At 29.4% G+C, this 26,851-nt stretch overlaps 1 protein-coding gene across 1 annotated transcript in view; it reads left to right on the forward strand.

Moving 5' to 3' along the window:
- The window catches only part of LOC114387255 (putative disease resistance RPP13-like protein 1), a 51,648-nt gene extending 36,597 nt beyond the window's left edge, over positions 1-15,051 (forward strand). The window contains exon 2 of the mRNA XM_028347404.1: positions 12,798-15,051. Coding sequence (XP_028203205.1) covers positions 12,798-15,029 — 2,232 coding nt within the window. The 3' untranslated portion in view covers positions 15,030-15,051. The remainder of the gene's footprint in view (positions 1-12,797) is intronic.
- The last annotated feature ends 11,800 nt before the right edge of the window (positions 15,052-26,851 follow it).

Raw genomic sequence — 26,851 nt, forward strand, 5'->3', positions numbered from 1 at the left:
TCAAATATTCTATTGAGATGTCATGACAAGTGTTGAATAATCTTTTATAATAAAAAAATTACACAAAATTTTACTTGTATGTGTCTCATGAATTAGTAATTATTTTTTATTTATCAAATTTAATTTTTTTATCTTCATTACTTTAATATGAAAATTTTCCTGTTTGTTTTAATATAAAAACAGAAAAAATGAAGTTGAAAAAAATAAAAAATATTTTTCAACACTCTAGTTAATTTTTTAGAAATTCAAAAATTAATTATAGTAACCACTGTGTATAAAAAATTGTTGTAATCACTAATACTATTAAATATTATCATTAATGTCTTTCTACTATAACCAAATATAAGTGGAAATTATAGAGTGACTTTTAGTTTTAGCACTCTCTTTTTGAGGCCCATGGTTCCTCAATTTGTCCATCTTAGTAGCTCACGCTTTCCACCTTAGCACGACTATAGGTAAATAAATTTGAATAAATTTGATTTTAAAGAATTTTTAAATTTGTGTTATCTTCTGATTTTTTTTTTAATTCTTCCAACGGTGTTTCTAGAAATATTACATTATTTACAATTTAGGTGAATTTTCTTTTTTCTTTCAATTGCAATTTTTGGGTTTGGTATTTGTTTTATTCATGGTTTAGTTTGTGTTTTATATACATTAATCTTCGATTTATTCATTGTTTAATTTGTCTTCTTTCAATTATAATGGTTGGGTTTGATTTCATTTCGATTTTTTATCATTTTTTTCAAACAATCTAATATCATATTATTTCTATTCTATATAGGAAAATCATTCTTTTACAATCTTACTCTATTTCATTAACATTAGTTTCTCTTTTGCTAGGTAGGAGTGATGGTTATTATTAGGAAAAAAAATATTAGTAAATAATCACATCAATCAACTGTGTAGTTATAATAATATCACCCATTTAACAATTTTGATAATTTATTATATTACTTCAACAACTTTTGATTTAACTGTAAAGAAAATAATAAAATGTTTTCATTCATTCCTGGAAAAATACAGCTAGCTGCTGTTAATGTAAGTATTGTATGAAAGACTCTATGGTTGACTGGCCGTCAGAGAAAAAGATGTTCACCAACCCAAATTAAAACAATGGTACAGAAACGTGTGACACACAACCTTTAGAATAACAAGTCATGGAAAATATCCTAAAAGCTACCATTTGCAGAATCATAGCCACTCATTCATTCGTGAAATACAGCTCACACCTACATTACATGCATGCTAAAAGGACAAGGAAAGGAGGAATGCTATTGTATTTGCTAGGAAAGCTTGTTCATAAAAATAGCTTATTACTTATTTCATCAGTACATCGACCCTGCACTGAATCTGGCCTCCTCCAATATATAAACTTAATGGTTTATATTTGAGTTATATAATTAGTTTGATCAGAGTTTGCTATGCTCTGTCGAACTATTTAAGATGTAGTTTTTTTTTTCTTTTTGCACATACATTTTTAATTATTGTTTTCATGATTATATAAGTGACACACTCTCATAGCTTCAATATAAATGTATGATGTTAGGTATAAAGATTATATTGTTTTCATGATTATATAAGTGACACTCTCATACATTTTTCAAAACTCTCATCTTTTTTTTTCATGATATGGCAATATAAAGTTTTAAGCTACTTAACTAATAGAAGAAACATATATGGACAGGGCATTAAGATTAAACTAGCTAGTGACTCGTGCTCTGCACAAGTGAAATTTAATATTAATAATAAATTAATATAAGTATAAATACATTTCTATAATATTAAAATTTTGTCTCTTTTGCATTTATTTTAGATATTTTTTCTTTAAAACATTATAGTGGGTGTGACAGTACTATAATTTTAAGTCCATCCGAAGCCAAAGTTGATTGAGGTTGTTATGATTTGGGAAAGCAAAGTTCAGACCCCTTTTGCAGTTGTGCAGAGAGCTAAAAATGGCTTTAGAGAGTGGAAAACCCTCGTTCTTCATGTTCTTATTCTATTAATAATTCTTAATTAGGTTCTAATAAGCAGTTGCAACCTGCCGAATGGGAAAAACCGCCTAACAGAGTGCTGTTTTTGGTCCCAAAGGTGAGGTTGGAGTGGGAATCAGCATAAGGGATCAGACTTCACGAGTATGCAATAAGTAGTTTGATAAAAAAAAAAACTCGAATTGAATTAGTTTTAAATTATTTTAGTTCAATTTTATATTTAAATAATTAAATTAATTTAGAAATTAGTTCAGAATCCAATTAATTTTAAAAAATTAATTCTGAATTGATTTTTAATTAATTTTAAACTAATTATAAGGATCGGATTAATTTCAAACTGATTTTCAAATAAAATATTCAAATGAAAACTAGTTTAGTTAACCAATTTCGTTGTACAAATAATTTTGTTAATTGAATTTCTTTAATAAATCAAAGCATTTCTTTTTTCTTGAATTATTTCAAAAAATAAATCTATTCAATTTATGTTGGGTTATAATGAGACACACAAACAAAATCCTTTCTAATCAAATAATGGAAAATATCCCAAAAGCTACCCTCTCAGAATAATAGCCACTCATTCATTCATGTAAAATACTATTCAAACCGACAAGCCTAACATGTTATCTACTACTGTTATCAGTACATTAACCCTCCACTGAGTATGGCCAGCCCTAATCTATAAACTTAATAAGAGTGAACGAAAAATTAAGAAAATGAAAGAAAAATGAAAAAAAAAAGTGATAAAAATAACTAAATGTATTAGAAGAAAAATGGTCGGGAAATGAAAAATAAATAAATGATTTATTTAATTAGTTTTTTTTATTGAATTATTTAATTAATTCGATCAGAGTTTCTATTCTTGAGTTGCGGTATATATAACCGTACACTGTTATGACTTAAATATACATGTACAGTGTTTTAGCCACTGAAATTGACTAGACAGACTAAATTTTTCATTAATTAATCAAGATCACACATAACTTAAGAGCTACCAACTACCAAGTAATTAATACCATTTTTTGGACATAATAATTAAATCATCAAATTCAAACATACTATCAGACTAAATGTGCTAAACTTACTTAATTAAATCTTTCATTAAGTGAATAAAGTAAGGATATCAAACAAATATGCATGCAATATAATATATTATATCGGATTAAGAAATTCTACCAAGTCACAGAATATCCAAGAAGTTGGAAATTTGAGAAATACACTTAAAAAATAAGACATCCTCCATCTATGTTGCTTTCTTAATTAGAATATGAAAAATAAAATACCATATATGTTAATGGATGTGACGGTCAAATAAAAAGGTTAACAGAAAAATAACTGATTAGAAAAATTGAATGAAATCAAAATATCAAAAACATTAACATTAATAGTAATTAATGAACATAAAAATATCATTTGAATCATTGAACTTTTTCCGATTAATTATTTAAATATCGATAGACATAAGAAAACTTCTGGTTTTATTTTATGTTACACTATTTTTCATCCAAATGAGACAGTGTACAAAACTCTAATCAAAACATTATTTTTCATCCAAAATATTTAAAGAAAAATGTTTTTCTATTGTTATCTTAAAGTTTAATATCTGATAATGGTATTTGAAGAGAAAGACTTTTATTTTTTTTACCAAAATCGATTCATTTAAGCTAGGTTAACATACATCTATTCGTTAAATTTTTAATATATAAAATCATATGCTCATATCATGTCATCATTCCTTTTTCGATTTTTAAATAAGACATATCCTCATTTTATTTTTAATTATTTTACCTTTTTCATTTTCCACATATAATTCGTTTTATAATTGGAATGTATAACAACTTTTAGGCATGGATCTAAGAGGATACCCAGCTACATAAGTATGTAACAACAATTTAAATTGATTGAATTAATAAATATTTTTAAAATTTAAATTTAAATCATTTATCATCTTTATATGTTTCTTATTATTTAAATGATAAATTTATTTTGACTTCATTAAGTTTGAATTACTATCAATTCTATATTTATATGAATAAATATTTTAAAATTTAACTTTATATTGTTTAGCATGTTTAAATTTTGAATGAGATAATTGCAAATTTAAAGTTATTATAAAATAATTTTATATAAGTTTATATAAGGATCGAAATCTTCAATAATTTGTTTTATACTTATTATTCTGAATAAAATTTAAAATTTAATTAAAAATAGAAAAAATGCATCGTGAACAATAAAATATTTGAATTATTTATTATTCGTTAGAGTTTTGATAATGTTTAATATAGAAGATATGTTTATAATTTTAATAAGAAATTACAACTAAATCAAAATCAAAATAAAAAATTCAATTTTACAAATATTTCTAGGTACATAAGTTATAAGCATTTCTAATATTTTATTGATTGCAAAATTTTAGTCTAATTTTGTGTCACTAATGAACTTAAATTTATCATTATTTATGATATGTCTCATTTGTTCATGTAATTTTTTTTTAAAATCCTAACTCAATACACATTTTTCTTAAAAAATATCCATGATTTCTAATTTTTCTAAAATAGTATAATAAAATAGTTATAAAAAATATATTTTACAAATTCAATTTAATTTGTTAAATGGAAAAAATATTTATTTTTAATTTGTAGAATATAAAATTTAAAAGTTTTTAGCATTATAACAAAATATTACTCTTTAAAATTCATATATTCAAATTCAATTTAATATTAAAAAACTTTCTAATTGGTTTTTATTATCAGAAATTAAGTTTGACGTAAATACAATTAATATAAATTAATTAAAATTTTGAATTAGGATGAATTTTATATTTTTAATAATAAATATTTTAAAAATTGAAATTATGATATTTAAAAATAGTGTTTTTAATATAATTTAATGTAACAATAAATTTTATTCATGTAATTTAAATTGGATCATTTGATGGATATTTAATGCTTATTAAAGTATTATTAAATCATATTTCAGACAATTGTTTCATTTACTAATTTAATTTGTATTTAAAGATAACCTTAATTTCTCTAATAATTACAATATTTAATTTAAGAATTAAATTAGTGTAGAGTGTGGAAGGTTATATTAATTTTTTTACTAAGATAAATCATATTATTGGATTTAAGTATGAATTAAAAATAAAAAATTATGAAGTATTTTACTAATTTGTGATGTTCTGCAATATTATTATTAGAGAAAAATGTAATTTTTTTATAAGAATTAAACTAATATACAATGTGAAACGTTGATTATTTTTTTTTATTATGATAAATTATATTGTTGGATGGAATAATAAAATAAAAATAAAGATTTATAAATTATTTTATCAATTTGTAATGTTCTCACCGATTTTTATTATAAAATAATATATAGGAAAAAGGTATTCTTTATAATAATAAGTATATATGTAAGAAAAGTAAATTCTAATTATACATTTGTTATATATATATATATATATATATATATATATATATATATATATATATATATATGTAATAAAATTAAATTCTAATTATACTAAAAGGTATACTTTATGATTAGGCCATATGATTTTCATTAGATTATAAATTAAAAATTACACACTTCATGTATATAAACATTTCTTTAGATTTTACACTAGTAAATATACGAAAGGAAATTATATTTATTTTGAATCAGATAATTGCACAATTAATTCTATTATAAAAATATTTTATATAAAATTGAAAATGTAAATGTGATAAAAAATTAAAAAATTATTATGTGAAAGTGTTTCGAAATATTTACTGATTTCTAATTTTACTATAATTTCATACATAAATTTAGCATTATTTTTAATGTTTCTTTTTTTTTTTTCATGTGAAAATATAATACAGATGGTTTGGATACCAAATTTTGTTGATGGCCATAATTTTAATTTATTTTCATGTCAAAATAAAGGGTCATAATTGTGGCAATTTTCATGTCGAAATTTTACCAAACAAACTTGTCTGTTTCTTTCTTGTTTTCTAGAGGTATCCTTCCTAACCTCATACAGGAAGCTTCCTTCTTATTTCTCAGCACCCTATCAATAATTCAGTCACCGAAATTGACTAAACACACTAAAGTCTTTATTAAATATGTGTAAGATGTTAGATATCTTGAATTTATTTAAATGAGCTAACAGTGTGTACAACAAAAGGGGCCAGCAAAATTTTCATTTTCATGTTAGCTATATGTGAATATCCGTTGCCGCCCATTTTTTCATTTTTTATCAGAATTATTTAAATGAAGTATTGAACCACCCGTTGTCTGGGTTTATAAATAAGGTTTGAATATATTTTGTTTTTGGTCATTAATACATTCTTTTAATCTATCATAAATTAGTGAATTATATATTTTTTCTAATAAATTATTTTTATTTATTAATAGTCAAGATTAAAACAAAATTTATTAATTTATGAAAGAACAAATACATTTTTTTTAATTTATCAATGAATAAAATAAAATTGTTACATAAAAATCAGGTATTTATTAGGAATAAAAATATATTTAAACTTATAAATAATCTAAATGCTATAATTTTGAGATATATATTTTGAATATTTAAAAAAAATATTACATTAAATTATAAAAGTAATTCAATGTAAAATGTTTGTTGGAATTACGCATAAAAAAACATATTTAAAATAAAATATATCCATTGCATAGATTATTTGTAAGGTAATATTTTTCTGTGATATAATTTGAAAATATTCAAAGTATTGAAAAAATATAAATATTTTATTAAATTATATGAATAAAAAGCGTAAAAATATTTGTTGAAATTATACTATAAAATTAACATTTGTAAAAATAATATTATATTATTTATACAAATTATGTGAATGATGTATCTTTATATATATATATAGGTGGAGCAGTATTAGAAATATATTTTTGGTAAGTAAATGTGAAAAAAAGTTTTAATTGACCTTAATAAGAATATGAAAAAAAACAGTAATGTATGATATTTATTAATAGGTGAGGGTGATATTAGAAATATATTATTGGTGTGTAAATGAAAGAAAATAAACGTCATTTAAACTAAACAATTTCAAAAGTTAAGATTTCTTCACTTAGTAGACAATTAATACATAATATATATATATATATATATATATATATATATATATTATAAATAATGAATCAATTCATATAATAAATTTTTTTATCTAATCAATTGTGTTCTATTGAGAAACAATGGCAAATATTAGATTATCTTTTATAATAAAAAATTACACAATTTTACTTATACATACCTCATGAATCGGTAAGTATTTTTTATATATTGAATTAAATTTTTTAAACTTCATTACTTTAATATGAGTTTTTCCTTGTTTTATTAATATAAAAATGGAAAAAATAAAGTTTTAAAAAATAATAAAAAATATTTTTCAACACTTTTGTTAATTTGTTAGAAATTCAAAAAATTAATTATAGTAACATGTGTGTATAAAAAAATTATTGTAATCACTAATACTATTAAATATTAGGATAAATAGTCATTTTTATCTCTAAAAGTATAATTCACACAAATATGTTCTTGAAATATCTAACTACAAAATTTAGTTATCAAAAGTGTGACAAAAATATTATGCCGTTAACTTTCTTTCGTTACCATTAAAAAAAGTTACCTATGTGACACACAAGGATAAATTTATCATAGAATTGATTGCCATGACTAGATTGGATGGAAATCTCAATCCAAAAATCATTTTTGGACATAAACGTTAGTAAAAATTTTATGCATGAAATTGCTAGTAATTTTTTTGTGTGGATGGATTTGTGAGTAATTTAATTTGGACTTAAATGTCAGTATTTTTTTTTGGAATAAAATGTCAATTTTGTGATATATTTTGGTCATTTGGATGAAAATAATCACTAATTTTTTACGACAATGTTAATAATTTCATTTTATATAGATAAAATATAATTTTATAATAGTTTTTTTATATTTTTTTATCATTACAAACATAACATCACAATAATCACTTAAAAAATAATTTGTAAAAATAATTTATAATAAACATAATATCATAATAGACTTTTTATATTTTTTTATCTTTACAAGCATAACATCACAACAACCACTTAAAAAATAATTTACAAAAATAATTTATAATAAACATAATATCAATAATATTCATTATGAATAATAAATTTTCTGTCACAACATAAATTATGCAAAATGAATATTAACCGAGCTTGATGGGACTGGCTATTATAATAATAATAATAATAATAATAATAATAATAATAATAATAATAAACTTTGCTCAGAAATCATGTAAAGTAATCTATATTATTTTAGAGACCCGATAGTTGATTGAAGACTTAAAATCTGCTTAGTGACATGAAAATGCAAGATGACAAGCAAACATGGAACTGAATGTGCAATTTATTCCCTACCTTCCCAATAAAGCAGCTTTATTTCTATATATTGTACTTGAATGAGCAAAGTAAATAAAATGTATGTAAATCATGGTCAAGTAAGATAAGATCATTATGGTATATTTAAATACATGTTTGGTTAAAGTTGTGAGAGGTCAAAAGTATTTTTATTCTATAAGCAACATTTTTTTTATTTCATTTGGTGTTTTAAATTTTTTTATTGCGCATTAAAATTTAGAAAAATATTTACCAAGTCGAATCATAAAATAACCTAAGTTATATTAAGATTGGATATGGTTTTGGTAGTCATTAGATACAGTACTCATGTTTGCTTTAGGTGGGTTTTCTTTTTTCTTTTTAGGTGAGTTTAGGTGATCCTACATTATTTATAATTTAGGCGAGTTTCCTTTTTTTTTTCTTTCAATTATAATTTTTGGGTTTGATTTGTATTTTATTCATGGTTTATTTTGTGTTTTATATACATTAATTAGTCTTCGATTTATTCATTGTTTAATTTGTCTTCTTTTAATTATAATTGTTGGGTTTAATTTCATCTAGATTTTTTTGTCATTTTTTTCAAACAATCTAATATCATATTATTTCTATTTTGTATAAAGCAATCATTGTTCTACAATCTTATTCCATTTCATAAATATTAATTTCTCTTACTCAATAGGGGTGATGATTATTATTGGAGAAAAAATATTAGCAAATAATCACATACAAACTATGTTTTAATGATTTTGAGAAAATGAGTGTAAAATTTTAGTATTCATGTTCAAGTTATAACAATATCACCCATTTAACTATTTTGATAATTTATTATATTACTTCAACAACTTTTGATTTAACTGTAAAGAAAATAATTAACTGTTTTCATTCATTCCTGGAAAAATACAGCTAGCTGCTGTTAATGTAAGTATTGTAGGGAAGACTCTATGGTTGACTGGCCATCAGAGAAAATTAAAGATGTTCACCAACCCAAATTAAAGCAATGGTAAAGAAACGTGTGACACACAACCACCTTTGGAATAACAAGTCATGGAAAATATCCTAAAATCTACCATTTGCAGAATCATAGCCATTCATTCGTGGAATACAGCTCACACCTACATTACATGCATATATGCTAAAAGACGAAGGAAAGGAGGAATATGAATTCGAATCCTCTCACAAAAAAAAAAAAAAAAACTAATTAACAACTAAATATTTGCGGGTTAAAAAATAAAAAAATGCATGCTATAAGGAGGAATATGAATTCGAGTCCTCTGACTAAAAAAATTAACTAATTAACAACAAAATATTTGCTGGTTAAAAAAATTAAAAAAAAAATGCATGCTACTGTATTTGCTCGGAAAGCTTGTTCATAAAAATAGCTTATTACTTATTTCATCAGTACATCGACCCTGCATGAATGAGCTTGGTCTTCAGGGAATGCAAATCAGTGTTAAAGGTCCTTATTCTGCTCAGTCTAACCCTACTACAATTCTTAGAACTTGCAAATGCAGGATTAGTTTTTACCCAAACTTTCAGTTAATTCTTTTTTTCTAGGGAAGACTATGGTTGACTGCCACAAATAAAAAAATCTCAGGCCATCGTACAGAAACGTGTTACACACAGTACGTACAAACAAAACCCTTTCTAATCAAGTCATGGAAAATATCCCAAAAGTTACCCTCTTAGAATAATAGTCACACATTCATTCATAAAATAGCTTGTTAGTTTTTACACATTTCATCAGTACATTAACCCTCCACTGAGTTTGGCCAGCCCTAATTTATAAACTTAATAAGAGTGAATGAAAAATTAAGAAAATGAAAAAAAGGATGGAAAAAATGTGATAAAAATAACAAAATATACCAAAAGAAAAATGGTTGGGAAATGAAAAAAATAAATGATTTATTCAATTAGTTTTTTTATTGAGTTATTTAATTAATTCGATCAGAGTTTCTATCCTCTATTGAGATGCAGTATATATAGGCTGTTATGACTTAAATATACATGTATGATATTTTAGCCACTGAAATTGACTAGAGAGACTAAAGTTTTCATTAATTAGCCAAAATCAGACATAACTAAAGAGCTACCAACTTCCAAGAAATTAATACCATTTATTGGACATAATAATTAAATCATCAAATTTAAATATACTATTTGACTAAATATGCTAAACTTGCTTAATTAAATCTTTAATTAAGTGAATAAAGTAAGGATATCAAACAAATTTGCATGTAATATATTATATCTGAATAAGAAATCCTTATCAAGTCAGAGAATATTCAAGAAATTGAAAATTTGGAAAATACACTTAAAAATAAAAATAAGACCTCCTCTCTTTCTCTATGTTGTTTCCTAAATATAAAAGTACAATGATGTATAACTTGATAATTTAATAAATAGGAAGGGTGGAATGCACATTTTTTTGTCTTATCCGGAAGACTCAACAGTTATTGGTCATCAAAGAAAAAAATGTTAATTTTTCGGCCGCCTTCCTCAAGTAAAGCCAACCATCATTCATAGAAAATCTTATTACTCATTTCACCAAAATATTTTGACCCTTCCCTGCACTTTGTCATTGGCATAAACTGCTCTTTTCAAATTACTCATTTCCATTCATCTACTTTCATTCCTACCATGGCAGCAGAAATGGTTGCTGGTGCTCTTGTTTCTACTTTCGTTCAGATGACAATTGACAGTTTGGCTTCTCGTTTTGTGGACTACTTTCGTGGAAGAAAACTCAATAAGAAGCTGCTGAGCAGCTTGAAGGTGAAGCTACTAGCCATCGATGTTCTTGCCGATGATGCAGAACTTAAGCAGTTCAGAGATACATGGGTCAGAGATTGGCTTTTTAAGGCCAAAGATGTAGTGTTTGAAGTAGAGGATCTCTTGGCTGATATAGACTATGAACTCTCCAAATGCCAAGTAGAAGCTGAATCCCAGCCCATTCTTAACCAGGTGAGCAATTTCTTCAGACCTTCTTCTTTGAGCTCTTTTGACAAGGAAATTGAATCAAGGATGGAACAAATCCTTGATGACCTGGATGATCTTGAAAGCCAAAGTCGTTATCTAGGTTTGACAAGGACCAGTGGTGTTGGGGTTGGATCAGGATCGGGTAGTAAAGTGTTAGAGAAATTGCCATCAACATCTTCGGTGGTAGAAAGTGATATTTATGGCAGAGATGATGACAAAAAATTGATCTTGGACTGGATCACTTCTGACACTGATGAAAAGCTATCAATACTTTCTATCGTGGGCATGGGCGGGTTGGGTAAGACCACGCTTGCCCAACTTGTATACAATGACCCAAGAATAGTGAGTAAGTTTGATGTCAAAGCTTGGATCTGTGTTTCAGAGGAATTTGATGTTTTCAACGTATCAAGAGCAATTCTTGACACGATTACTGATTCGACTGATCATGGTAGAGAGCTAGAAATAGTTCAGAGAAGACTAAAAGAAAAATTGGCAGATAAAAAATTTCTCGTCGTTTTGGATGACGTTTGGAACGAAAGCAGGCCTAAATGGGAAGCTGTGCAGAATGCTCTTGTTTGTGGAGCTCAGGGAAGTAGGATCCTTGTCACAACACGCAATGAGGAAGTTGCTTCTACCATGAGGTCAAAAGAACACAAGCTGGAGCAATTACAAGAAGATTATTGCTGGCAATTGTTCGCAAAACATGCATTCAGAGATGATAATCTTCCACGAGATCCAGGATGCCCAGTGATTGGTATGAAGATTGTTAAAAAATGTAAAGGACTTCCTCTGGCCTTGAAGTCAATGGGAAGTCTATTACACAACAAACCATCTGCCTGGGAATGGGAAAGCATGTTGAAAAGCGAAATATGGGAATTAAAGGACAGTGGTATTGTTCCTGCTTTAGCATTGAGCTATCACCACCTTCCTCTCCATCTCAAGACATGCTTTGCATACTGTGCTTTATTCCCCAAGGATTATGAGTTTGACAGGGAGTGTTTAATTCAGTTGTGGATGGCTGAAAATTTCCTAAACTGCCATCAAGGCAGTAAGAGTCCAGAAGAAGTTGGCCAGCTGTACTTCAATGATTTATTATCAAGGTCCTTCTTTCAACAATCAAGCAAATATAAAGAAGGATTTGTCATGCATGACCTTCTAAATGATTTGGCAAAATATGTTTGTGGGGACATCTATTTCAGGTTGGGAGTTGATCGAGAAAAAAGTACACAGAAAACAACCCGTCATTTTTCATTTTCAGTGATTACCAAAGGAGATTTTGATGAGTTTGGAACTTCATGTGATACTAAAAAATTGCGTACATTTATGCCAACAAGCAGGAGAATGAATGAAACTTGCTGGAGTTGGAATTGCAAGATGTCGATACATGAATTGTTCTCCAAGTTAAAGTTCTTACGCGTCTTATCTCTGTCTGACTCAAACATTATAGAGCTGCCTGACTCTGTTTGCAATTTTAAACATCTTCGTTCGTTAGACCTTTCCGAGACTGGCATTAAAAAACTACTTGAATCCACATGTTCACTCTCCAACTTGCAAATACTGAAGCTGAACTATTGTAGAAAATTGAAGGAGCTGCCCTCGAATTTGCATGAACTCACCAATTTGTGTGTTTTATCTTTGGATTCGTGTTCTTTTCTTACACAAGTGCCCAACTCTGTAGGTGATCTTAAACATCTTCGTTCATTAGACCTTTCCCGTACTTGTATACAAAAACTACCTGATTCAACATGTTCACTCTCCAACTTGCAAATACTGAAGCTGAACTATTGTAGAAAATTGAAGGAGCTGCCCTCGAATTTGCATGAACTCACCAATTTGTGTGTTTTATCTTTGGATTCGTGTTCTTTTCTTACACAAGTGCCCAACTCTGTAGGTGATCTTAAACATCTTCGTTCATTAGACCTTTCCCGTACTTGTATACAAAAACTACCTGATTCAACATGTTCGCTCTCCAACTTGCAAATACTGAAGCTGAATGGTTGTATATATTTGAAGGAGCTGCCCTCGAATTTGCATGAACTCACCAATTTGCATCGCCTTGAATTTGTAATTACTGACATTATAAAGGTGCCACCGCATCTGGGAAAGCTGAAGAATCTTCAAGTATCCATGAGTTCTTTTGATGTTGGCAAAAGTAGCGAGTTCACTATTCAGCAATTAGGAGAGCTCAATCTTCATGGAAGATTATCATTTAGCGAGCTGCAGAATATTGAGAATTCCTCAGATGCATTAGCTGCAGATTTGAAAAATAAAACAGACCTTGTGAAACTAGAGTTTGGATGGAATTCGCACCGGAACCCTGATGATCACGCCAAAGAAAGGGATGTAGTTGTAATTGAGAATCTACAACCTTCCAAACACCTGAAGGAGTTATCAATCATCAACTATGGTGGTAAACAATTCCCAAATTGGTTATCCGATAATTCTTTATCAAATGTGGTGTCCTTAGTGTTGCGCAACTGTCAATCTTGCCAACGTTTGCCTTCCCTTGGACTTTTGCCAATTCTCAAGAAGCTTGAGATTTCAAGTCTTGATGGGATAGTGAGCATTGGCGCTGATTTTCATGGGAATAGCACTTCTTCATTTCCATCGTTGCAAACATTGAAGTTCTCCTTTATGAAAGCATGGGAAAAATGGGAATGTCAAGCTGTGACAGGTGCTTTTCCATGTCTTCAATATCTTTCTATAAGGTATTGTCCCAAGCTGAAAGGTGACCTCCCAGAGCAACTTCTTCCTTTAAAGAAGCTAGAAATTAGTGAGTGCAAACAACTTGAGGCTTCAGCTCCCAGGGCTCTAGTACTAGACCTGAAAGACACTGGAAAGCTGCAACTGCAACTTGACTGGGCTACTTTGAAAATGCTCAGCATGGGCGGACACAGCATGGAAGCATTGTTGCTGGAAAAGTCTGATACTTTGAAAAAACTGTATATTTATTGTTGCCCGATAGATGAAATGTGTTGCGATTGTGGAATGAGTGATGATGGCCGTGACTCTCTAAAGACTTTTCCGCTAGATTTCTTCCCAGCACTCAGGACCCTTTGTCTCAGTGGCTTTCGTAATCTACAGATGTTTACACAGGATCACACCCTTAATCATCTTCAAGATCTGACAATCAGAAAGTGCCCTCAATTAGAATCATTGCCTGGAAGCATGCATATGCACCTTCCATCTCTCAAGAAGCTAAGGATATCTGATTGTCCAAGAGTTGAGTCGTTCCCTGAAGGAGGTTTGCCATCAAATCTAAAAAATATGCAACTCATGAGATGCTCGTCCGGACTCATGGCCTCACTGAAAGGGGCTTCGGGAGACAATCCCTCTCTGGAAATGTTGTGGATAAGTAAGCTGGATGCGGAATCTTTTCCCGATGAAGGTTTGCTGCCACTCTCTCTTACTTGTCTATGGATCAATGATTTTCCAAATCTAAAAAAACTGGACTACAAGGGGCTCTGTCAGCTCTCCTCTCTCAAGCAATTGAGTCTTCAGGAGTGCCCCAACCTCCAACAGCTACCAGAGGAGGGTCTTCCCATATCCATTTCACGTCTTAAGATTAATGGCTGCCCCAACCTCGAGCACCGTTGCCAGAAACCAGGAGGCGAAGACTGGCCAAAGATTGCCTACCTTGGATTCGTGCATTTTGGAATCATTAGAGTGCCTCTGTGAGTTTTAACTAATAACTTCTTTAAAATATATATTTTTATTATATAATAAAATATTGTATTGATTTTCATAAATCTTTTATTATAATTTTTTTATTCAAATCCATAAATTTTAATATAATTACCTATGTAATATATGAATACAAATATGGATTAACATAATAAAAATAAAATAAATAATAATTTAAAAATATAATTTTTTATATAATCAAATTAAGAAAATATTTTGATACAAGAAAGTTTAAACATTGTAACCGATTTATCTTGGTCTATGGTTATCTAATAATAGATGGATATAAATGTGAATTAATGTAACATAAATAGGTTATATAACAATTTTAAAAATACAACTTTTTATACTTTCAATTTGAAAAGAAAATAAAAGGTGTTTTAATATAAAAATAAACATAAACCAAAATATCATAAATATCTAAGACTCTTGCAATAAAAAGTCCAAATAATTTTGTATGATACTCATGTAATAGATAAATATAAGTATGAATTAGGATAACATAAATATAATATATAATAGCTTATAAGATATAAATATAAATATTTTATAGTTTCTAAATATATAAAAAACACAATGATTATTAAAAAAAATTAATCATCAAAATAAGTTTATTTTAGTATGGTTACCCTGAGTGCATAAAGAATATAAAGATGAATTAATGCAAGAAAAGAAAAATATATAATTATTTAAAAAGTATAATTTTTTATAGATTCATATTAAAAATATGAAGGATATTTTAATATAAAAAGAAATATAAACATCGTTCCTATAAAAAATTTATACATTAATTTAAGTATAAATATCTAAGAGTCTCTTGACATTAAAATAAAAAAATCACTCAAATAAATTTATCCTAATAAAATGACCTATACAGCGGATGAATAAAAATATGAATTATTGAGATCAATATCTTGTTAATTAAAAAAATATAACAAAAAATTATGAATAAATATTTTTCTTTAAATAAATTTTTCACATTTAACAATAGAAATAAAAAAAACTTTAAATTTATAAACAAATGGAATTTAATTCCTTGTTAATAACAACCAATGGTATATCGATATTTTGAATCATGTTTTAATAATTGACGTGTAATTTTTGAGTCATCCAATGATTTTCCCTAAAAGTTTAGTTCCTAATTTTTTTTCCCTAAAACTATTTGCTTGATTTTTTAAGAGCTTTTTGAAAAATATATCTATTCAAATTTTCTTTAAAGAAAAGATAAGCTTCCCAACCACTCCCATAAAAATATATATTGTTCAACCATATGAAGAGTTTACTTCTAATGAGATAATTATTTTTCTTATATCATAAAAGTTTACTATAGTTAAAAGTGATGTTATCTCTTAAGTTTTGTATAATATGGAATTTATTTGTTACAACATGAAATTCTCTACTAGAGAAACATTGTTTTTCACCAATGATGCCATTTAGCTTAATATTGAAATCAAAAAAGCATTTATACATGTGTTTACTTGTAAATAGTTTCAATCTTTATTAGTTTTGAAATATTTATCAATGAGACATCTAAAATTTTGGGTCAATAAAATAAGTATATTTAAATATACTTATCTTATAATTACTATTACAACTACTACTTTTCTAATTAAAAATATTACTTCTTAGGCTTGTGAATTTAAACTAATAACATCTTTAAGATACTTTTTTTTCATCCATGAATATAATGGAATAATGAAATATTGTATTAACTTCTAGGGATCTTTGATCATAAAAAAAAATATTTACTCAAATCGATAAATTCTAATATGATCACCCATGTAATACACGAATATAAATATGGATTAGCGTGGCATAAATAAAATATATAATAGTTTAAAAATATAATTTTTTATATCCTCAAATTAAGAAATACAAAAGAGACCCAAGGAATTTGTCTTAGTATATGGTTATCTAGATAGATGGATATAAATATGGACTAATGTAACATAAATAAAATATATAATAATTCAAAAAATATTTTTTTATACTTTAAATTGAAAAAAAAATGAAAGGTGTTTTCGTATAAAGAGAAACATAAATTAAAATATGAAATATGTAAGACTCTTGCAATAAAAAACCCAAATGATTATATATATATATATATATATATATATATATATATATATATATATATATATATATATATATATATATATATATATATATATATAATCATCCTAATAAATTTGATTTTGAATGGATACTCATGATAAATATAGATATGAATTAGGATAATATAAATATAATATATAATAGTTTATAAAATATAATTTTTATAATTTCAAACTAAAAAAAGAATGATGTTTTGGTATAAAAAGAAATTTAGATATCATTCATATAAGAGTTGTATGAATTAAATTTAAATATAAATATGCCCTAATATAATTACCCAAGGTTATTAAAAAAAATTAATCATTCAAATGAATTTACCCTAATATAATTATTCGGTGACATAAATGAACATAAAGATGAATTAATGCAACATAAAAAGAGTATATTAATGATTAAAAAATATAATTTTTTATAGACGACTCATTAAAAATATGAAGATATTTTGATATAAAAAGAAATAAAAACATCATTCTTATAAAAAATTTATTCATTAATTTAATTATAAATATCTAAGAGTCTCTTTACATTAAAATTTCAATTATTATAAAAATATCACTCAAATAAATTTGTACTAATCTGATTACCTATGCAACAGATGAATAAAAATATGAATTATCAAAATCAATACCTTGTTAATTAAAAATATTATAAATGAAATAGTTGTCTTTAAATAAAATTTTCATACGTAACAAAAAAAAATTAATCTTATAGAAAAATGAAACTTAATTCATTTTTAATATTAGCCAATGGGATATTTATGTTTTGAATCATGTCTAAACAATTGACGGGTAATTTTTCAATGATCCATCAATTTTTTCAAAAATTTTATTTAGTAAGTTTCCCAACCCCCCCCCCCCCCTAAATAAAAAAAAATTGGAGTAAAAATAATAGATTACTAACATATTAGTAATTATTTTTTAAAATCTTACTTAAAATAAATAAGCAATTAAAAAAAATAAGTCTTCACTATGTTGTATCTATCCCGTTTTTCACTTTACATGTTTTTAAATAAAAATTGTCATGTTTAAGCTACTATGAAGTCTAGCCTTTTTTATGATTTTTGAAAATATATATAAAAAAAGACAATGTTTATTTGATGGAAAATTTCATACTAACTTTCCTAGACCGGATATTTAAGCCGAAAAAGTATAAATAAAGATTTACTTTTATCATGGCCACAAAACTCACGGTTGGAGACTCATATATATAGAAGGTTTCCTTTGACTTTTTATCGTTTGTTGACATACTTTAAGAGAGTACAAAGGATTTTTATTTGGTTCATGTAATTAATATTTAATATGATTATTTTATATTATTTGTTTGATTTAATTGTTAAACTTTAAATAAATTTTCTAGCTCTTGTGTTTAAAGGCTAAAGGAGTATATTAAAATAAGATAAAACTTCACAATTAAAGCATGTGTAATCTACCATCATCACACATATAACATAATATGTTAAAATCTTACACAAAGCATAAGTCTCATAATCCACATATCAAAGAAAATCATAACAATCACCACCTCGTCAATATCATATCAAGATTCAATCATTAAACACAATCATCATTATGAGTGAATCAATCATCATCACCGTGATTCATCCATCAAACATCATCGTCATGTAGTATGCATATGAAATAACTAACATCCAACTCTCTTATGACTCCAATTTTATCTTCCCACAACAATTTCATGATTTCCGCATGTTACACACAAGGTATAATTTTATATAAAGAAGAAAGTAAAACAAGATAACACTTCATGAGTACTACTTGATAGGAAAATATAAGGTTAAAATATATTTTTCGTCCCTGAAAAGTTACCATAGTTTGGATTTAGTCCTTGCAAAAAAAATTTTCATCCTTGTAAAACTTTAGTGTACTACTTTTTGGCTTGGAATTAGGTTTGAATAAATATGAACCTATGTGAATTTTTTTAATTTAAATTTTAAAATACAATTTATGGAGGTTAAAAATTGTCATAAATTCCCAAAAAAAAAATACAAGAATCAACACACAATAAAACCCCCCACAAATGCAGGAAAAAAAATACAAGAATTAAAGAAAAACTTAATAGAAAAAATTGGGACAAATTAGATCTTAATTTTGAATGATGAAGAATAATTTTTTTTTTATGAATCTTCACCACACTTGGCATAGCCACCTTCGACATTTATTCCCTTTAGTCCCAATTCCACAACTACTGCCCCTAATCAAGAACTTCAACTCACCGATGGCTACTCCATTAATTTCAATAGCCTTTTTTCCTTTCCAACACCACCACTATTTAACTCCTCAAACACTCCTCTCACATCCAACTTGTTTACGCCACCGAGAGAAATGACTTCCCCATCATATTCTACGATGCCATTTATATACACTTTTCTGTAACCCAATCTACGATCTCAAATAGAATGCAAATTCCTTTGTTACCTAACCAGCTCACTGATGCTTCTTCTCAAGTTTCCATCAAAGACAAACCCCTGATGGAGAATGTTTAGTATATGTATTCACCCATGAGATGTTGAAATATAAACTTGATTTTGAGCCTTATTAGTCTAAAGGCCCAATTTCTAGAAACATCCTTAGGCCAAATTCTACAAGAATGTTCTAGAGAAATCTATTTTAAAAGATAATTCTAAAGTAGCATATAGAATGATCTATAATTTGTGAGTAAGATTGTATCTACGAAGAAACTTATAGAGAATCATTTGCAGTCATTAGATTAAGTGTGCGTTGACAAAATCCTAACCATCGGTATAGGAGGAGCCTCAAATATAAATAGGGGTGATGTCTTAGAGTTTGTATCAAATCAAATCAAGCCAAAAATCAACAATCATTTATACAAATAGTCTCTTCTTCCAAAATTTCTAATCTCTCCCATTCTCAAATATTTCCTACACTAGTAAAATTTCATTTCAACAAATAGGCATCAAAGCTAGAAGGCCCTTTATAAGGAGATGGCAAGTAACAGCATGGTTCCATTCCAAGTTACCAATGCTCAACAAGAGAAACAATGACAATATGAGCATGAAGATGAAGGCTCTCCTTGGCACACAAGATGTTTAGGAGATAATAGAGAAAGGCCACACCGAGCCAAGGAATAAGGGTAGTCTCTCAAACGCAAAAGGATGGTTTGAGAAACTCAAGAAAGAGAGACAAGAAGCCTTTCTATCTAATCTATCAAGTATTGGATGACAATGCTTTTGAGAAGGTTTCAAAAGGAAAGTTGGCAAAAGAAGCATGGGAGAAGCTTCAAACCACAAACATTAAGAGCCAAGTTTGAAACGTTGTTGATAACTGCTAAATAATTGTGAATTTATAGGAGTTAAATAGTCAAATTTTGGCTTAAAATTAATTATTTAGCAGTTATTTGTAATTAAAAGTTGAGAAAATTAATTAAATTGAATTTCTGGTTGCAGATGCGAAAAATGAGGATACATTTAGCAAAAGTGGCAACAGAAAGGAAGAAAAAGAAGAAATTTTGAAGCAGGCCCAGCCCAACAGGGGCGCTAAGCGCGCATCAGGCGCTAAGTGAGCAACTAACTGCAGGCGCTAAGCGTGGCGTTAAGCACAAAGGCAGAAACCGTTACGTGCGCTAAGCCCAGCTAGGCGCCCAGCGCGCGATCCAACAGAAGCACAGGCCCAGCGTGCATGGCGCGCGATCTGAACGCGCTAAGCGCGAGGTGTGGCGCTGAGCGCGACTATGAAGGCCCATAAGCCCACTTCAGCAACTATAAATAGAAAGGCAGTCCCAAGGAAACATCATCCCGTCTCAGAGCACTACTCTCAGTACTTTAAGCCTGAGCTTTCCTTCCTCTCTTCTTATTCTTTGTTTTATTAGCCCATTCTTCCTTTCATCCCCAGTTGTAAGCCTTCAATGGCCATGAGTGGCTAATCCCCTAGCTAGGGCCTGGCAGGCCTAAAAAGCCAACGATGTACAATGAGCTTCAAGAGAGTTATCAATGCAAAAGAATTTATTCCAGGTTTTTCTGTTCTATTTCTTTTCTTGTATTCTTGCATTCATTCTTAGATCTCTTTTTGGGTTTTATTCGCTCGGGAGAGGGTAATTCCCAATAAATATTTAAGATTCAATGCATGCATCAGTTTTAGGGGTTATATGCTTGGGAAAGGGTAACACCTAATAGAACATCTTAAGAAAAGAATCCTTGGGTTAGCATTGCTAGGCATAGAATGATAACCCACTGCCCATGCATTCAAACAACATCTAGAACTTAATCTTAATGCATTTTAATTATTGAATCTTCGCAAAGGCATTTGGGAGATAGGTAGTTAAAATAGGTTTGCCAACGTGAGGCACCAGGGGCAAGTAGTCAACAGATGTGGGTAGAACTAATACCATTTCATTGATAATGAATATCATATTTACATGCATCGTAGACCAATTGGGTTTGTCTGGTCTTGGCATCTTTATCAATAGTTTTTCCTTTTTACGTAATTGTTTTTGCGATAACACTCTATTCCTACTTTCATTCCTGTTTTTACTATTTTACTTTCACTTACAAATTGAGAAGTATTTAATAAGTGCAATAAAATCCTTGTAGACACGATACTCGGACTTCCGAGGTTTACTACTTGTAACGATTTGGTGCACTTGCCAAAATCAATTAACAACGGCGCCAAAAACTTGTTAATTGATCACTGGCCGCCATGTTCTCAATTAGCTCCATTGCTTCTTCTGGAGTCTTCAGTTTGATTTTTCCCCCTGCAGACGCGTCTAGTAGCTGTTTCGAGTGAGGTCGCAAGCCATTGATGAATATATTCAATTGTACCGGCTCGCTGTATCCGTGTGTCGGTGTCTTTCGTAACAGCCCATGGAAACGGTCTAGTGCTTCGCTGAGGGACTCATCCGGGAATTGGTGGAAAGAGGAAATCTCCATTTTCCCTTCGGCGGTCTTCGACTCTGGGAAGTACTTCTTTAAAAACTTTTCCACTACTTCTTCCCAGGTTCTTAAGCTGTTGCCTTTGAAAGAGTGCAACCATCGTTTTGCCTCTCCTGCTAGAGAAAAAGAGAAGAGGTTAAGGCGTACCGCATCTTCTGGGACTCCAGCGATCTTTACGGTGTTGCATATTTCGATGTACGAGGCAAGGTGAGCATATGGATCTTCGCTTGGAAGACCATGGAAGAGATTCCCTTGGATTAACTGAATAAGGGAATGCGAGTAGGAGATATTTGCGGCTTGCACCTCCGGTCTTGCAATGCTCGTGAAGAACTGAGGAGTGGCGGTGTTGGAGAAGTCCTCTAAGGTGACTCTTCGTGCCGGTTCCCCGTCCATTTCAGCGTGATGTGGAGAAAGAGGAGGTGATGTGCGACTGCTTCCTTCGGTGTCTTGTTCCCTTCTTCTTCTTGCAGCGTTGTTACGCCGACAAGTGGCTTCAATTTCCAAGTTGATAGGGACTACGTCTCCAGATGCAGTCCTAAGTTGCATAAAAACAAAAAGGCACTACCCGTGCAATTATAGAAGAAAGAAGGAAAGAATAGAAGTAAAGAGAAAAACACTGATAAAATAAGCCAAGAAAAGAAGAGTTGGGCTTACAAACTGATAGTAATTAAGTGCGAAAATAAAATCCCCGGCAACGGCGCCAAAAACTTGTTAATTAATTTTGGCAAGTGCACCAAATCGTTACAAGTAGTAAACCTCGGAAGTCCGAGTATCGTGTCCACAGGGATTTTATTGCACTTATTAAATACTTTTCAATTTGTAAGTGAAAGTAAAATAGTAAAAACAGGAATGAAAGTAGGAATAGAGTGTTATCGCAAAAACAATTACGTAAAAAGGAAAAACTATTGATAAAGATGCCAAGACCAGACAAACCCAATTGACCTACGATGCATGTAAATATGATATTCATTATCAATGAAATGGTATTAGTTCTACCCACATCTGTTGACTACTTGCCCCTGATGCCTCACGTTGGCAAGCCTATTTTAACTACCTATCTCTCAAATGCCTTTGCGAAGATTCAATAATTAAAATGCATTAAGATTAAGTTCTTGATGTTGTTTGAATGCATGGGTAGTGGGTTATCATTCTATGCCTAGCAATGCTAACCCAAGGATTCTTTTCTTAAGATGTTCTATTAAGTGTTACCCTTTCCCAAGCGTATAACCCCTAAAACTGATGCATGCATTGAATCTTAAATATTTATTGGGAATTACCCTCTCCCGAGCGAATAAAACCCAAAAAGAGATCTAAAAATGAATGCAAGAATACAAGAAAAGAAATAGAACAGAAAAACCTGGAATAAATTCCTTTGCATTGATAACTCTCTTGAAGCTCATTGTACATCGTTGGCTTTTTAGGCCTGCCAGGCCCTAGCTAGGGGATTAGCCACTCATGGTCATTGAGGGCTTACAATTGGGGATGAAAGGAAGAATGGGCTAATAAAACAAAGAATAAGAAGAGAGGAAGGAAAGCTCAGGCTTAAAGTACTGAGAGTAGTGCTCTGAGACAGGATAATGTTTCCTTGGGACTACCTCTCTATTTATAGTTGCTGAAGTGGGCTTATGGGCCTTCGTAGTCGCGCTCAGTGCCACACCTCGCGCTTAGCGCGTTCAGATCGCGCGCTGGGCGCGCCATGCACGCTGGGCCTGTGCTTCTGTTGGATCGCGCGCTGGGCACCTAGCTGGGCTTAGCGCGCGTAACGGTTTCTGCCTTCGTGCTTAACGACACGCTCAGCGCCTGCAGTTAGTTGCTCGCTTAGCGCCTGATGCGCGCTTAGCGCCCCTGTTGGGCTGGACCTGCTTCAGAATTTCTTCTTTTTCTTCCTTTCTGTTGCCACTTTTGCTAAATGTATCCTCATTTTTCGCATCTGCAACCAGAAATTCAATTTAATTAATTTTCTCAACTTTTAATTACAAATAACTGAGGGCGAGCCCTGGTGCAGCGGTAAAGTTGTGCCTTGGTGACTTGTTGGTCATGAGTTCGAATCCGGAAACAGCCTCTTTGCATATGCAAGGGTAAGGCTGCGTACAACATCCCTCCCCCATACCTTCGCATAGCGAAGAGCTTCCGGGCAATGGGGTACGAAGTTTTTTTAATTACAAATAACTGCTAAATAATTAATTTTAAGCCAAAATTTGACTATTTAACTCCTATAAATTCACAATTATTTAGCAGTTATCAGTTGCATATGAAATAAAATGAAGTCATCTCCGACTATTTCTCTAGAATTTTAACATTCACAAATCAACTTAAAAGAAATGGTGAAAATATTGATGATCTAAAAATTATGGAGAAAAAAATTCTTAGACCGTTAGATCCAAAGTTCAAACATATTGTCACCATCATCGATGAAGCAAAAGATTTGTAGGCTATAACCATTGATCAAATTTTGGGCTCATTACAAGCTTATTAAAAAAAGAAATGGATCATGGAACAACTACTCAATACACATGTTTATTCAACCAACAAAGAAAGTAGTCAAAATAATAGAAGCCAACAAGGATGAGGTTGTAGTGAAGATCGAGGAAGAGGACGAGGTCATGGACAAGGACAAGGTAATGAGAAAGGCTCAACAAATTTCAAAGAGGGGAAATTCATTTGTTAGAGAAAATAGATTACATATATTAAAAGCTATTGCATGTTTTTCTATTTTAAATGAAATATTTTGGATTATGTTATAATAAGTAATAATGGTAAAGAATCAATCATATAATTTATTTCACTTAACAACATTTTTAATTAATTCCAAATATTCTACTTGTTCAATCTTTTAAATTGAATCATAAAGCAAAATATTTCGATAACTTTCCAAACATAAAAATAATATGCACACTTTCTATCATTTTGATTTAATCCATTTAAAAAACTCAATTTGATTTAATATTCAGATATTATTCTAGTATACTTATTTTTGTTGTTGTTGTTTTAGTTGGCAATAATCGGCCTTGAGTTGAAGGAAATATTCATTCAAAAAGGTATAGGTGAGACTCAATAATTAATTAATATATCATTTGTTTAAATATTTAATTTTAAAAAATAATTAAATCATTTAGAGTAAGTTTTTCTTTTGTTAGAATTTACTTGACTAATGCTAAATATTCTTATATGGATGGAGTGAATCGGGTGACACCTCCCACAAGCAGAGTGTCACTTTGACTAACATATCTTAAATTTTATCATAACCAAAATTGCCCGAAATCAACAAATAATTTTTCATTTTTAATTTTCTCAAAAAACTCATTTTTGTTAAAAAAAAATCATTCTATCATAAATTCTCTTACAAAAAGACCATACATATGGTATCTGTTATCTAATGGACAATGCAATGAGTTTTCCGGTGAGCAAAACCTTAATACACTCTTTTCAAAATAGATTTAAGTTACTTAGATGACTATATTTACTGTCTTTTTGAATGTTGTGTTTCATTTAATGTGGAATAGAAATAGCTCTAATAGTAACTTTGATTTTGGTACAAGCTAAACAAGAAAAGTTAGTTAACTTATCAAAACTAGTATCGAAGTAGTTAAATAAAAGAAGGTAGAATAAGTCTAACCTGCATTAAGAAAGAGAAAAAAAAAAACCTATTGGTATAAATTGATACTGCCACCATTGGTGTTTGACTCTCTCCCCTCAACTTTTGGTGATTTGATATCCCATACATTTAATGCACATCAAAATAGGAAGAAGCCTATTTCTCAACAAACATCTTATCAAAGTTCCATTAGAAGAATACTCAAGAGCCACGAAGAACAACGCTACAAATGCAGAGAATTCTAGCATGCTCTTTGTTACTGGATGATCTCTAATATGCTATGAGCTGTCCTATCCTTTGTATTCAAAAAGTTATTTGTATTCAATGATGTTAGAAAAAAGATGCAGCAGGAAGAAGATGCATGCATGGCGTTAGTTAGTTTAGCGATCCGTTAACTGCATGAGCTGGTAGTTAGAGTTGTTTGAGGGTTCGTTAATACTCACTGTAGCTTGTATAAAAGCTTGAAGCATGTACGAATAATGCAGAGAATTATTTCAATGAAAGTTTAGTTGCAAAGGAGGGACCTTGACCTCGAACCATGGCTTATTCTTCTTTCTTCCTTGCGTTAGTGTAAAAATACTTAAGGGGTTTCTTAGACTATTATTATTCTTCTTTCTTCCTAGCAGTTAACCCTAGAAAATTCTCCTATAAAGCCCAATTACAATTTAGCCCTTAATCGTTAATTATTTACTTATTAGTCCCTACATAAGTCACATGCCTCTCACATGAGACATAAATTCTAACATTCTCCCACTTGGCACATGTGACATTAATAAATATTATGGACTAAATAAATAAATAGATTAACTAACATAATGCGCTTTAAAAATGACTAAATTGTTTTGTACATTGGGTACATCATAGTTTCATGATTAAGAATATGAACCAATTCGAGTTATGGCGGTTGTACATCATCTAATCGACATAGTCTCTTTCATGTACTACAAATTAGTCTTCTCCTTAATATGACCATTAGTTAGGAGTACATAATTGATCCAACATAATGTCTTCATTCAAGACAAAACCTGTTAACATTACTCTAACACAAACATGCATGCAAACATAAAGAACAAGTAATCAGAAACATATCATAATTGAGCTCAGAGTGTCAGCAAAATTACATAAGGTAAATTACACTTAATGATCATCAATAACAATAATGCCCATACTTTCAACATGTTCTATAATGTCTTGGGCAATAAT

This window comes from Glycine soja, chromosome 15, assembly GCF_004193775.1.
Source record: "Glycine soja cultivar W05 chromosome 15, ASM419377v2, whole genome shotgun sequence".
Lineage (NCBI taxonomy): Eukaryota > Viridiplantae > Streptophyta > Magnoliopsida > Fabales > Fabaceae > Glycine > Glycine soja.